This window comes from Mesitornis unicolor, unplaced genomic scaffold (assembly GCF_000695765.1).
Source record: "Mesitornis unicolor isolate BGI_N332 unplaced genomic scaffold, ASM69576v1 scaffold40889, whole genome shotgun sequence".
Lineage (NCBI taxonomy): Eukaryota > Metazoa > Chordata > Aves > Mesitornithiformes > Mesitornithidae > Mesitornis > Mesitornis unicolor.
This window is the reverse complement of record NW_010210145.1, coordinates 1-14,030: the sequence shown is the minus strand read 5'-3', so window position 1 is coordinate 14,030 and position 14,030 is coordinate 1. Positions and strand designations below refer to the sequence as shown.

Below are 14,030 nucleotides of genomic sequence, written 5' to 3'. Positions count from 1 at the left end.
ATGTTTTTGATGAAGAGAGACCAGATTTAAATTCTTAGATAGTCTCTGATTTGGAGGATCCTAGACAGGGCAAATAAGAGCAAGCTGGATAAACATTGACTATTTCTAGCCTGGTTATTGGGTCAGTCTTACTGAATGTGAAATAGATAGGTCATCTTCCATCTTAGACAAGTGCTGCTTTATACATTCTTCTCAGCACGTTTCCTCACTATCTGAATTGCTGCTTGTTTGTTCCCTTTCAGCTTAATTAAAAAATAGAGATCTTTTTGAGTATGTAATATGCAGATACACATCTTTCCCTGCAATATCTTTGTGTTTCTTTTGTGTAATTCTTTTTGCCACAGAACACATCCTGTCTGAGTCTTGGCATTAAAGTCAATGATTTACCCAAAAAAAGGTCTAGAGGGGGAGGGGTGAGGTCCTAGAAATAACACAGTAAAATGAATCCTGCTTTTAGTGCATTGGGATGGTTGCCCAGCAGTTCAGACCTATTTGTTTTTCTATGAGTTGTTGAGTTCATGATTTTTGCTGCTTCCCTTTTGATTTCATGTCTTTACTTTCATCCTGATATATGTATAAGAACAGAGTAAGGGAAGGACTGGCTCATCCGGGCTTCCCTGGTACAGGACAGCAAAAAGCTGTCTGAAGGTCATTGCTATTTCAAGAACTAGAGATTAGTGGCAAGAAGGAAGAACTTGCGAGTACCCCAAACAGTCTTCAAGGCTTCAGAAGTCCACAAAAGAGCAACTTGCTTTGCTTGAAGCTGAACACACATAAAACTAGCAGAAGGCAGGGGAAATCTTTAGCAAAATGAAGTGTGTAGCCTTAAATTTCTGCTCTAATTCATACACCTAGAGATGTGTACAGGCTCTTTGGGCTATCTTGGCACCTCCTTACAAATAACGTGCATACGTTGAAATCAAACTGAACAAGAAATTCTGTTTTCATTACTCATTTCCTGGGATTTAACTGATGAAGCTGAAAAAGATGTGTATTAGACTCTGCAGTAAGTATTATCAGAGCTTGCAAAATGATACAAGCTAAGGGATGTGACCTACTGGAGAGGGGAAACTTATTAATTTAAGCTTTTTAGGTAGTTCACTGGAACAAATTGTCTGATTTCTGTAGTCTGCATGCTCTGCTGGAGAGATCGAGAAAGGTTGTGCATATTTTCAGAACTATTAATTTACAATTCAGATAGGTTTGTCCTTCAGTTTTATCTTCATTATGCATAAGGGGTCTTAACATTTTTACTTAAACTTTTTTTTTTTTTTTCAGTTTGGGTATTGTAATTCTTGCCTGCCACTTAAATGCCTGGAACAGAGTAGTACTCCCTGTAACTATTACTCTTATTATTGCTGGAATTACGATTCCTTCTTTTATGAAACATGTGAAATAAGACTGATGTGAAAAGCCGCAAGTTGTCCAGCAGTCACAGGACATACGAGCAGTAGGAAGGTCTGAAAAGTCATCTGTTGAACGTATGAACTATGAACAAACTGATCTGCCATTAGTACACTTACTTGACTTTCTCACTGAAGTGCATTGAGTTCTAATTGGGGATAAATAGCATTGCAAAACAAAAATGGAAAGATACCTGTTGGAGTACCTTAGTACACACCAGCATAACATCGGTGTTACCATGGTATGGTAGAATTCTGGTGGTTGCTTGTGGAATACTTGAAATCTTAATTAGAATTAGTGTATGTGCATGTAATTATACAGGCAGACTTAATCAGGTTAGTAGGATTGCAAATTTGTCTTCTCAGGCCAGAACTCATGAGTACAGTTGGCGTGGCCTGGTGTGCTGTAGGGAAAAAGGTCAGTATTTCTTAAGAGTCTTCCTTGAAATGGAGTTTCAAACTAAACTTTAGATCTTCATAGTTAAAACAGCCAGAAATAATGTTGTGTGAACAGATTATTTTTCTGTTGTTTCTGAAACCCGTTAAAAGGAAAACGAAATTGTGAGAACACAAAAAGCAGGAGCGTATAAGCAGATTTGAAATAAGTGAATGTTTCTTTTCATAAAGAGGCTCAAGGTGAGAGTTGGAAGTTGAAAGTGGAGGTCTAAGGTTATTTTAAGCAGCAACATTAGAAGTGGCTGAGTTCCTCAACTACAAAAATGCAGAATTGATTAAACATAAGTAGTCCTACCAATCTGATTCCAGTTTTCAACCTTCAGAAAGATTTGCTGCCACTTGCTGTCATTAAGGAAGGTGATTGTTAAGCATTATCGATAAGAAGCTGGCAAGCACTCTGAAGCATGAGCTTATATCCTTTCCCAAGCTGTTGGTTTTGTTTCCTGTGTTTTGACCTGTACTGGTTTAACTCTAGGAGATAATAATGAAGGGCTGTTTCACAAGAGCTAAGTGTAGAACTATTAGAGAAATGAGTGAAGCTAACAGCGGCAGAGATTATTTAAAGCCTGTGTATGATGTGGTGTGCTTGCAGTGAAATAGTTCTTTTCTTTTGTTGTCCATAATATGATCTTTCATACTTAGTCAGTATTCTAAAATACAAGGAAAGTACATTAATTTAATTTCTTTCTCTTGGTGATGTTATTAATTTAAGCAATTTGGACTGATAAGGGGACATACACACTTTCTCTCTAATAATGTGCTGCGATTACAGATGGCTTGTAAAGTAAATCTTTAACGCTTTTACAAACAAAATGGAGGTAATTGTTATATAAACAACTTCAGTTTTACATTTTGGCATAAGCACTGTTTCTCCAGTGACATTTAGTGTGTTGGTTTGCCAGAAAGACATTCATATGTAGCATTTCATATGCCAAATTAAATGCTGGTATGATTTAAATGATTGTAGATTATTGAGAAGCTTTTCTGTGTAAGAATGTAGCTGAGAACATTCAAATAAATGTATCATGGGGATACTGTTAAAATGTAGTTTTCTGCCTTTTAGTTTTGTTGAGGCCTGAAATGTATTCGTGTCTGTCTTAAACTAAAGTACCTCTGGAGCTGGAAAGCTTGCTAGCTTGCCAGCATCTCATGTCAGCAGCTTTCTCTTTCTCTGGCAGCAGATTTTCATCTGTATACTTAATATTCAGGAGCAACAAGAAAACAATCTTGCTGTGATTCTCCCCCCCATTTAAGCAGTGTATAATACTGTTACCAACATAAACATCGATTCCATATGTATAGTGGATGTCTCATATGATTCCCAGAAAAAGAACTGCTTAAGTAGGTGGACCATAACACGACATTAGTGAGAGGTTTGATTTAGTTGTTGTTTTCTAGATTAATTTACTAAATAGTCATGTGTTTTCTGCTGTTGGATTTCTGTTCTGCCTTCCATACAGGTTTCATGTTTATCTCTCTGTTCTGTAGGCTGAAGCTCGCCTTCTTGAGGAACAGCGTAGAGTTCAGGTATATCTCCATGAGAGCACACAAGACGAGTTAGCACGAAAATGTGAGCAAGTGCTTATTGAAAAACACCTGGAGATATTTCATACAGAGTTTCAGAATTTGTTGGATGCTGACAAAAATGAAGGTAAGGACATTCAAACTGATTTTAGACCTAGAGCTCCTCCCTGATGACTTGTGAATAACGTAAATTCTAGTGACAGCTAAATGTAATTTGTTCAGGAATTAGGTTAAACTGATGATTGACAAGCAGCTTTTAATTAAATTGGAATGGCTGAGGATATTGCCTCAAGAAGCCTATTCTGATGCCAGATATTAACACAAAATGACACCACTAATTTTGATTTCTTTTAACCTGGCTGGAAGAGCTTCAAGAGCACTTGAGCTGTCCTTTCAGCTGAAGCTCATGTGAGAGGTGTGAGATGAGAACTAGACCAATAGTCCTACCGTTTCAGTTTAAACCATGATCTTTGTGAGTCAGCAGTGAGAATTCCATAATCCAAGTTGTCTATAAGTATGTATAGGACATGTTAAAAGAGGAATAGAAGCAAATAAGGAGCTTCTAAAATAATAGTACATTAAATACAGAAAACTGCACATAAAGCACAGCGAAAGGGTGGAAATTATTCATTGATGAGATCATTTTAGTTGTGAAAATGAATCTTAAGTGCCACTAATAGAATAAGTTTATCCCTTCATAGAGAACATGTACAATAAAGACTTCTTCAGCAGTTCCTTTAAAATAGGTAAAGGAGTTTGTGTCTTTAAGGAATTGTCAGTTGTATTGATTTCTTAGTTTCTTCATGAGTTAACACTTAGCACAAAATAACAGTCCAAACTATGGCCAAATAATTCCTGTGCATCATTCAGATGTTAAGGATGAATGGTGTTTCTGACTTTTCCAGTTGAGGAATTAATTATATAGGAAGTCAAGGTAAGGCTCTGTAGCTGGAATACTGCTTTTAAGAAAGTGACAGAATTTAAGAGATACCGATATCGGTAATTAACTTACTGCTGATGGTACTGATCCTCAGAGTTGTGAATTGCAACTATGACTCTTATCCCTTTATCAACCTTAAAGGAGCCACTATAAGTAATTACCTTAATCATCATGTTGATAACTAAGAGATGCTTCAAAATAGGAAAGGGCAATTCAGCATGACTGGTAGGTCGGAAGTTACCTGTTTCAAATGTAAATGGAAGATTTCTATGCTGTACTAATACTTAAGAGTCAGATGTTGTTTGTTTGTAAATGTACTTACTTTGTAGAGATTTGGTACATACGCGTGTTGACTAGTAAAATGACTTTATAAATGTATTCTGACAATAGAAATTGTAATAGCATAAGCAAGACTTTTTTCCTGGACTCAAGAGGCCTTCCCAGACTTTCTTTTTTTCCTTTACTTTATCAAGTTCATGGGTTATGTGAGCCTTTAATACAGTCATTTACCATTAGTGATGAAGTTCCATAAGTTTGGGGTAAAAAACAGAAGAGTACCTTGTGTCTTGGACACCATCTTGTTGTATGTCTTTGGTTTTACTTTCGTTCAAGTTCTTTCTGAGATTAATTAGGCATTTTAAAATGCATGATTTTTTTCCCCTTTTTTTCAAATATTTCATTTTCTCTTATTGGACTTCACTTGTGAAAATCACAGTTGTTCCCTGACCCTTTTCAAGTTTCTTGAAGTCTCTTTAATCATTAGAATCAGTTCACTCTCAAACTTGTAATGTACTAAAATAGCCTATTGTAGACTATCCTAAACTTTTAATAAAATCCTGCTCTCAATTAAAATCTTTATTGCTTTGTTCTGGAAGTGAAGCTGGTTTTGAGGTCCTCCCATGTGAAGTATGTTAAGCATATTGTATTACAGGCCACTCCTGTTGGTGTTCTGTAACTTTAATGGATTATGCAACTGGTTATAAAGGTTGTGGGGCACATTTGTCATGTGATATCTGTAGGCAATAATGATGTTTATTGGGAGCAAGCTGTAATGAGTTAGGTGGAGTTACCATGTAAATCTTCCTTGAGTCTTTATTTCACCAAATACAGACATCTTGGTAGACCAGCCTGTGAACCCTTTTTTGTAGGTAAATAATATCTGTGCATGGCATTATTTTCCTACCTTTTTTCAAAAATTCTGTAAGTAAAAGAACAGTATTCTTGCATTGTTATAAAAGTTTAACATCAAGTTGTGAATGTGGTCTTCAGGGGAAATAAAAAAAAAGTTTGCTTTTCAAATGCAAAAGTTTAAGCTTGCTGAATTTCTAAGAAATGAAAAGCATTATACGGAAATGGGCTTGAATAGAGGTGTCATTTGCTTCAGTATTAAAGGTGTCAAGTTCTGTTGTATTTTAGAGCTAGGCAGTGATACAGCTGTTTGATTGCTCTGGTTTATTTAATCTAATAATCCTCAGGTGGTAATAAATTGCTTATAAACCCTTCAGAGAAGTCCTTATCCTTTAGAAATGTTAGATGCAGCTGACAGCCTTAAGATGGATTCAACAAGGTAAAATACCCTCATTAGTTTACAGTAACTAATTTGGTTGTTTACTTTTTCATTTGAGTGCCTGTTCAGTGAGGGCAGGATTATGAGTGGTAACTGTTGGGTTGGTTTGTGTACCTGGTTTGTGGCCATATTAAAGTTTGCTTTAAAAAAAAAAGTTCTGCCCTCAAAGTACAGCACATCTGCCCTGCTGAAAATGATTAATGAAAACAAAACCTGCTACAGTATTAGACTTTCCAAAAGTACTAATTGATTTTTGTTCCACGGTAATGCTTTTCAGTACCTTTTCTTTCCCTGAGATACAGTAATTTCTACCAGTAATTGGTTACTTAAACCTCTTTTTTAAGAGATGGCTTTATTGACAGCGCTTTATTGGAGGAAATTTGTGGTTTAATGCTCCAATTTACCTTCTAAGGTCATATCAATATATAACATTCTGCCTTAAATTTCCAACTGTTACCACTGATGCTGCCCCAAGTAGAAGTGTTAATATACCAAAGGCTCTGGGTGGTGTTGGATCTCTCAGAACAGTGCTGTTCAGAACAAGACTTAAAGGACAGTGGTCAGCTGGAGAGTGTTGTGCTCTTAACATGGCCAGCAGTACACTTCAAAACTTCATCTGAATAAGAGGATTTTAATTCCATTTTTAAATCATTACACTTCTTGAAATTTATGAAAACTAGAAATCAGAAGTAAATTTATTTCTATAATTTTTTTTATCTTGAGGTTTATGTAGAATTGTGAAGGTAAAACAGATCTTAACACTTAACAGGTTGTTTTCTCTTTAACTAGTCTTAGCTTTCCAGGTTAGTGCAAAGATTTGCTATACTGTAATATAGCAATTTTTTGCTGTAGTTTTTTCTGACTTTTTACAGGAGCACATGTTTTTTTTATTGTGGATGGATGTTTAACTCCTGTTGGCAACTTGTAAATGAGAAATTGGAGTCATAGCTAGTATAAATGGGAGGCTTTGGCTTTCCTTTTTTTCTTTTTTTCTTTTTTTTTTTTTTCCAGATTTGGGACGCATGTATAACCTTGTATCTCGAATCCAGGATGGCCTTGGAGAGCTGAAAAAACTTTTGGAAACCCACATTCACAATCAGGGTCTAGCTGCCATTGAGAAATGTGGAGAAGCTGCTCTAAACGCAAGTATCCCTTCAAAATTAGTCTGTGTGGTTGCTGCCAGTTTTACATTAAAGGAAGATGAATACTTCCTGGTATAATTTCCAGTTTGCTTATGTTTTCCCTCTCGCTGATCTAATTTGTGAGGACTGGGCAATTCTCGAATGTTGGTAAGAGGTTTAAAGCAACAGTCACATCACTGTGTTACTTCTCTGTCATGCTGCTTGGAAAGCTGGCTGTGCAAATACATCTTGCGCTTAGAAATACACCTGAAAGTCCCCTGCTTCAAGAAACATCATCTCCAGTGGGTTGTATTTTATTTCATCATCTTACAGACTTCTGACTTGGGTGAACTCTGTGGAAAAAAATCCTCTTGGTTTTAGGTTTTTGGCAAATGGCTTTATTCTTTTTGGAAAAGCATGAGAAGTGTAAGAGGAAAAGACAACTGGAATGGTTGGAGAGGGCACAATATAAGGAGCAGGTCAGGTCTTCTGCAACAATTGTGGTTGTTTGGGCATATAATTTGCTTTCTTAATTTTATCCCATAATTGTAATTTCAGACTTAATTTTGTATTGATCAGGGTTGAATTTCTGCAACATGAAGTTGCTTAAACTTTGTCTATAGACAATATGACATTTTCTAGCAAAAAAAAAATTAGAATGAAACATTGCACAAAGCAAAGTTAGTATGAAATATATATTCTCTTAAATTTTGTTTAAAATGGGGTTTAGGTTTGGTTTCTGACAGTTAATTTTAACCAGTTATTGGCCTCAGATATTGATATAGCTTCAAACTAGTAAATATTAAAGCAGTAATCTGTAATGACTGCATGGAGAACAGTAAAAACTTCAGTTTTTAGCACTGATTAAAATGTTTTATGTGTGTGCGGTACCTGTTGTTCACTTCTGTAGTCTTAATTGTGTAGCTTTTTAGCAGCGTTGATCTTTTTATGAATCATGAAATAAGTTTAGGAATGTTCAGCTTCACTTGTAGATGTCGCCTTCAATTTTGAAATCAGATGTGCTCCATGGTTGACTCATCCCCCTAGTGGCCATCACTCTGGATTTTCTTTGTACTTAGGCCTTGAGGAACTTCCTAGGAAAAGGAAAGCTTTTTCTCTAGGAATTAGGCTCACCTTTGAGAGAGGAAGCCTGAGATTTGTATGTATTAGTTCTTATGACTCTAACCATTTACAAAACTCTCCTAATCACAACACTACTTGTTTCTTCATTTTTCTCCTTTGGCTCTTTTCTTTTTCCACATTTGTTCTTCATTTTCATAACAGTATCTCAGGCTGTCTCCATTGGGAACCATCTCGCCTCCTCTTCCCATATCCTTCACTCCCTGTATCACCATCCGTCGCTGCCTTGAAGCCCTCTGTCACATGTAGGTGGGATTGATTCTGCCCAACTTCACTTATCATCTGTACTGTGTCTAAACAGGTGGTCAGCTGGGGAAACGCTTCAGTTTCTCTGTAGTCAGTGCAGAGAAATAGTTGTACCAGCTTGACTCATCTGACCTATTTTAGATTTTTACTGCAGAATGGGTTGTGCTCTAGACTCCATTAACTGTATGAACAAGACTACTCTTCAGTCAGAAAGTTACTGCTTTTGCTGCCTTTGGCTATTTTTTTTGTCTTTGTAATCATTAGGCGCCTTTCTGAATGTCCTTCAGGTCCACTTGAATTTCTTGTCTGGGAGGTTCTCGGTAATCTCAGTTCTTTATCAAGCACAGCACTAGGTCGGTGGTCCACGTAGTCTATGTCCATCTTCAGTGGCAACAGGAAATGTTTTACAGGATCCTGATCCAACCTTGCCCATCTTTCTGGTTCTTATTTAGAGACCTGTCATCTATGAGTTTGTCTAATGCATTCTTGCACCTGTTTCATTCTTACTACAGAGACTTATTTCAAGGTTTTCTTCTATAGCAGTTGCTATGTTATGGTTGCCCAGCTTTCTCAGGTCTGATTGTCTTTGAAAATGTCGGTCTTGGAAATGCTTGCAATGATTAAGTGGTTTTTGTCTTTTTCTGGACTATATAATGTAGTACACTCTGGGTGCTGTAAATGAAAGCTTGTGCTAATGTAAGTCAGTCCTGGATGTAGGACCTAAGCTACCCTGGATGCTATTTTGCCTTCAAAATATTTCTAATACTTTGTATAGTTTCCTTATAAAAATTTGCTTAGGCCAGGGAGTAGCTCCATTTTGGAGGAAATAGAAAGCAGAAAGTCAGCAGGTTACAAAAACCTCTCTCTCTTTATTGCAGGATCCAAAAATGTATGTACAGACAGTGTTGGATGTCCATAAGAAATATAATGCTTTAGTCATGTCTGCATTCAACAATGATGCTGGCTTTGTGGCCGCACTAGACAAAGTAAGTATATGTAGTGGCGTACGGTGAACATTTTTTTTCTATTCAGTGTTTTGTCTTCCAAAATTTCACTGTCTTTTGTGATTTATAGGCTTGTGGTCGATTTATAAATAATAATGCAGTGACAAAAATGGCTCAATCATCCAGTAAATCCCCAGAGCTACTGGCACGATACTGTGACTCTTTACTAAAGAAAAGGTACGTCTTCAAAGACAAATTACTATTTCAGGTTGGCTTGTGTTTTAGAAGGTTTTAGCAGATGAAGTTTTATGTTGTGTCTTCAGAAACAGAGCTTAATGCTTCAGGAAAAATTAATGGTACCAAATTGTGAATGCAAAAAACTCAATAGAACTGTTCCTAAAGATTATACGGAGTTTACTTTTCCCTTTTAATGAAAACGGGGGAAATAATAAATCACCTTTCCTTATAGGAAACTAGGTTCTATTTTTTAATAAAACAGAAGGGGTTTTTTAGTTTGGTCCCCAAACCGCCCTCCCGTCCTCCAGAAAAATTTGAGTTATGTTATATGTTGTAAAGAAGAGACTCACATTCCCTTTTCCCATTAAAACTCTTACTTTCCTCCTTTTGTTTTCTCTGTATCTTCTATCTGGGCAGAAATTGAGGAGGACAAAAACTGCTTAATAACCTCCCATGGTTCATAATTTAATTAAGGTATTTGGCTTCAAATGATTCAGCAGCTCATACAACGAGTTGATATCAGTTCAGTTCATACTGGATTGGTGTCAGTTTTGTCACTGGCAACTTTTCTAATGTTTTGGGGAAGGAAAAAAACCACCACCAAACAACTCAAAACCAAAAGACCTTGCTGAATTTTTCCTTCCGCATCCCTCCCTTCCTTCAGCAAAGGATTTATTTTCCCTTTTATAAATACTAGTTTTCTGCAGGGTAGATCTTGGGGTATGCATGAAGGACAAGCATGGTATGGAGGAAAAAAGTGTGTTTCCACCCCCAGTGAGCTCTCACCCAGTCAAGATCCAGCTCTCCAAGCTGTTTTCTTTTGTCTGTACGATCTAAGATAAGAAGACAGCATTTAGCAGTAGAAAGAAGGCAGGTAAAGAGACATCTGTGTTTAAGCCCAGCAGTTCTGAGAAGTATCATCCTCTTGGGAAGTCCGGAGCAATTCCATAGTCTGGGACTCCAACCAATTGTTTAAATTGTTTAAAAATCACCTAGTTCAGAGTTGCTTATGTGTGGAGTGGTGAAGAGAAGCATTCATTTCATTACACTGTTTCCTCCCTTTGGTCCCAAAGCTACTCAATCTGTGTTCCTTTATTTATGAAATTTCCATATACATCCATATGTTAAGTCAGCAGTTTTGGGACTGATTAGAAATGCACTTAATTAATTGCAGCTCAAAGAATCCAGAAGAAGCAGAACTGGAAGATACACTCAACCAAGTGGTAAGGTCTCTATAAATACAGTTCTCTTCTGTGTAAGCTTTGACAAGTTAGTAATATTGGATTGTCACACAAGTCAGATAAGAGAAAAACCTTTTCTATGTTTGTTTTCATTACTTTCTTTCAACTTTTCAGTAATAATATTCATCTCTGTGTGGCTTGTTGGTTGTATTTTTAATTTTAAAACGCCTTTTACAACAGATTTAAAATGACTAAATTTATGCTTTTACTTCATTTTTATGCACACAAATAATATATAATTTCTGCAATATTTTTATATTATTACATATACACACTACATATCTACTCATATATAAGGCTGTACATGTGGAATACACAGCTAATGTGTTTAAAATAGTATCCACATTCAAAACAGACACACGCCACTGCTCCCTGTCCCCCCTGCCTACCCTCCCGCCTCCCTCAAAAAAACCAACCGAAAACCCCTGCCCCTAAAAATGTAAGTGCAAATGAAGTAGCTAGTGCTACAGCTTTTTCATAACAAATGCTTAAATATTTTTTTTCTTGCAAATTGTCTTGGCTTTCCAGATGGTTGTCTTCAAATACATTGAGGATAAAGATGTGTTTCAAAAATTCTATGCTAAAATGCTGGCAAAAAGACTTGTACATCAGAACAGTGCTAGTGATGATGCTGAGGCAAGCATGATCTCTAAACTAAAAGTGAGTATTCCACGACTGTCTCCTGATCTACTGTACTGCAGGCCTTTGGCTGCCTTGGGAAGCCTTGCTGTGTCCTTTCGTTATTTTATGTACAACAGAAAATTATACAACCTAGGTCTTGGGTTTTGTTGTTAGTTTGGGGGTTTTTTAAGGTCCTAGAAGCTTGTAGTGCTTGTCTGTCTGAGAGCTAAGGTGGAGTTAAGCTTAATTATGCTTATCCAAATGAATGACATGGATACAATTATCTAAGTGAATGACTGGCTGCTTAATTTCATTAACCCTTGTTCATTCAAGGTCAAGCAAAATATGATCTAATATTCTTTTAGTAGTCTGTTTCATTGTGTGTTTTCCCTTCATTTTGAAACAAATTTTTCGTCAGTTTTTGATGGCAGTTAAGGAGCATGTCTAGCTGGGGCTTTGACTATGAGAAATGCTGAACTTTATACATCTCATAAAAAAAATAGGCCCAATACTTTGTTGTTCTCATTCTCTGATGTATAAAACGTGTCTTGCTAATGTATCTGTGCTTTTAAAATGCAGCAAGCTTGTGGTTTTGAGTATACTTCCAAGCTGCAGCGGATGTTCCAAGATATTGGTGTAAGCAAGGACTTGAATGAGCAATTTAAAAAGCACCTGACCAATTCAGAACCATTAGATTGTAAGTAATACATTTACCTAAATTACTGTTGAGTAGGTTAGTTTCCTGTTATTTCTCCAGAGCTAACTGAGGGGAAATACTTGATTTAGGCATCATACTCCCAGAAGTTAGTTAGCATAATTTTGACCAAGATAGCTGGGATTTTTAAATTAGTCTGTACTTTGTCTTCTAATAGCACTTTATCTTCTGTTATGGGTAGCTTCTTCCTGATTTTGCAGCTCTTGCTTAAGTATGTAATTAAATTAAGTTAAATCCTGTCTTATTTTTTATTGGAACAATGTTTTTCTTCAAACGGTTTTGATTTTGAGCACAACATGGCTTAAGTTCATGCTTGTGTAAGAATATTAAGGAAAAACAGGTGTTGTGTTTTAGGTTGTTAGACAGCCCTATCATTTTTTTCATTAATACTTTTTTCATTGAAGTGTGTTGAAACATTCTCTAATAAAGAATTTATAATAATTTGTTGGATTACATTTAGAGCTGTGTATTGTCAGGCTTAAATTTTATTTAGTTTTTGTATTATTCTTACTATTTGCCCAAAATGCCTTGCAAGTATAAACGTGAAATGTTTATTCTTGCAGTTGTGCACTGTGGAGTGATGAGTTTTGGTTACACATGAAAATGAACGCTTACAATTTTTACACTTGCATGTTAAAAGATAAATCTGTTGTAGGGATAGAAGCAGGGTAATAATCTCTACAAATAAGAGACAGTTGAGTGACTGTCACAGTAAATCTCAATCTGTCCAACTTCAGGGACATCTTACCTGAATTCCTTTGGTTTATGGTCTGAGTAAGAACAAATTGTATTGCTTAACAATTTTTCACCATGTTGGTTGGAGCAAGGTAGAACCATTTCTTGCTTGGGTTAGGACTGTGTGTTTGAAGAGGGGGTAGGGGTCAGGGGAGTAAGGGAGGATAACGCACGCAGCTCAGCCTCCTCTCCTCTCTTCCAGTGGATTTCAGTATCCAGGTGCTGAGTTCTGGATCGTGGCCGTTCCAGCAGTCCTGCACGTTTGCTCTGCCCTCTGAGGTGAGGTGCTGCCACTGGGTTCATCTAAACACAGGGTGGTCATGAGAGAAGCTTGTTTTACGAGAGTCGCCTCCTGTTTCGCTGCTTGTGAGACACAACTGGAAGTGTCTCTGTGGTGTTTGCGTATTTGGCTGGAGGATATTTGGAACAATTGTGTGAAATATGTAACTACTCTTGCCGTTGCTTTAACTCTCTACAGTAAAATCATAGAATCATAGGATGGTTTAGGTTGGAAGAGACCTCAGTGATCATCCAGTCCAACTCCCCCTGCCGTGGGCAGGGACATCTCCCACTAGACCAGGTTGCCCAAAGCCCTGTCCAACCTGGCCTTGAACACTGCCAGGGAGGAGGCATCCACAACTTCCCTGGGCAACCTGTGCCAGTGTTTCACCACCCCTCACAGTAAAGAATTTCTTCCTAATATCTAATATATATCTAGTCTAAATCTACCCTCTTCCAGTTTAAAGCCATTACCCCTCGTTCCATCACTACCTGCTCTTGTGAAAAGTCCCTTCCTGGCTTTCCTGTAGGAATATACTTCAGGAACTGGAAGACCGCAATCATGTTCCCCCGGAGCCTTCGCTTCTTGAGGCTGAACAGCCCCAACTCTCTCAGTTGGTCCTCACAGAGGAGGTGCTCCAGCCCTCCGATCATTTTTGTGGCCCTCCTATGGACCCACTCCAACAGCTTCATGTTCTTCTTATACTGGGGCCCCAGAACTGGACACAGTACTGCAGGTGGGGTCTCACCAGAGCAGGGTAGAGGGGCAGAATCACCTCCCTTGCTCTACTGGTCACGCTTCTTTTGTTGCAGCCCAGGATGTGGCTTCCTTCTGGGCTGCAAGTGCACATCGCTGGCTCA

The 14,030-nt window shown here is 37.4% G+C and overlaps 1 protein-coding gene across 1 annotated transcript in view; it reads left to right on the top strand.

The window, feature by feature from the left end:
- Positions 1-13,214, top strand: part of LOC104547417 (cullin-1) — a 29,943-nt gene extending 16,729 nt beyond the window's left edge. Inside the window, exons 7-14 of the mRNA XM_010193086.1 lie at positions 3,348-3,510; positions 6,902-7,032; positions 9,276-9,383; positions 9,472-9,578; positions 10,753-10,801; positions 11,348-11,479; positions 12,020-12,137; positions 13,093-13,214. Coding sequence (XP_010191388.1) covers positions 3,348-3,510; positions 6,902-7,032; positions 9,276-9,383; positions 9,472-9,578; positions 10,753-10,801; positions 11,348-11,479; positions 12,020-12,137; positions 13,093-13,214 — 930 coding nt within the window. The remainder of the gene's footprint in view (positions 1-3,347; positions 3,511-6,901; positions 7,033-9,275; positions 9,384-9,471; positions 9,579-10,752; positions 10,802-11,347; positions 11,480-12,019; positions 12,138-13,092) is intronic.
- Positions 13,215-14,030: the final 816 nt, after the last annotated feature.